Source organism: Myotis davidii, unplaced genomic scaffold (assembly GCF_000327345.1).
Source record: "Myotis davidii unplaced genomic scaffold, ASM32734v1 scaffold2537, whole genome shotgun sequence".
NCBI lineage: Eukaryota > Metazoa > Chordata > Mammalia > Chiroptera > Vespertilionidae > Myotis > Myotis davidii.
Window position 1 is genome coordinate 128716 of NW_006288180.1, and position 559 is coordinate 129274.

The following is a 559-nucleotide window of genomic DNA, read 5'->3' on the forward strand; positions in this document are numbered from 1 at the left end:
CCGGCCTCAGGGGAGGCCAAGCCCAAGGCCAAGAAGGCGGGCGCGGCCAAGCCCAGGAAGCCCGCGGGCGCGGCCAAGAAGCCCAAGAAGGCCGCGGGCTCCGCCACCCCCAAGAAGAGCGCCAAGAAGACCCCGAAGAAGCCCAAGAAGCCGGCGGCGGCTGTTGGAGCCAAAAAGGTAAAGAGCCCGAAGAAGGCGAAGCCAGCCAAAGCCAAGAAGGTGCCCAAGAGCCCGGCCAAGGCCAAAGCGGCTAAGTCCAAGCCGCCTAAGCCGAAGGCCCCCAAGCCCAAGGCAGCCAAGACCAAGAAGGCGGCCAAGAAGAAGTAGGAAGTCCCTTTGGCCAACTGTTACCACACAACACACCCCAAAGGCTCTTTTCAGAGCCACCCACGCATCTCCAGGAAAGAGCTGTTGCACTTTTTCGGGGTCGGTCGTGCCTGTTGGGGTGGCGCTGCAGAGACGGGCGGGGCTGGGGGGGAAGGGATGTTGCCCAGGTTAGCGAGGTTCCGGGAATGGAGGGTTGTCCGCACTCGATACTTGGCACACGGTCTAGGAGGGG

The 559-nt window shown here is 63.5% G+C and overlaps 1 protein-coding gene across 1 annotated transcript in view; it reads left to right on the forward strand.

The window, feature by feature from the left end:
* The window catches only part of LOC102768040 (histone H1.4), a 12720-nt gene extending 12330 nt beyond the window's left edge, over nt 1–390 (forward strand). Inside the window, exon 3 of the mRNA XM_015561490.1 lies at nt 3–390. Coding sequence (XP_015416976.1) covers nt 3–327 — 325 coding nt within the window. The 3' untranslated portion in view covers nt 328–390. The remainder of the gene's footprint in view (nt 1–2) is intronic.
* Nucleotides 391–559: the final 169 nt, after the last annotated feature.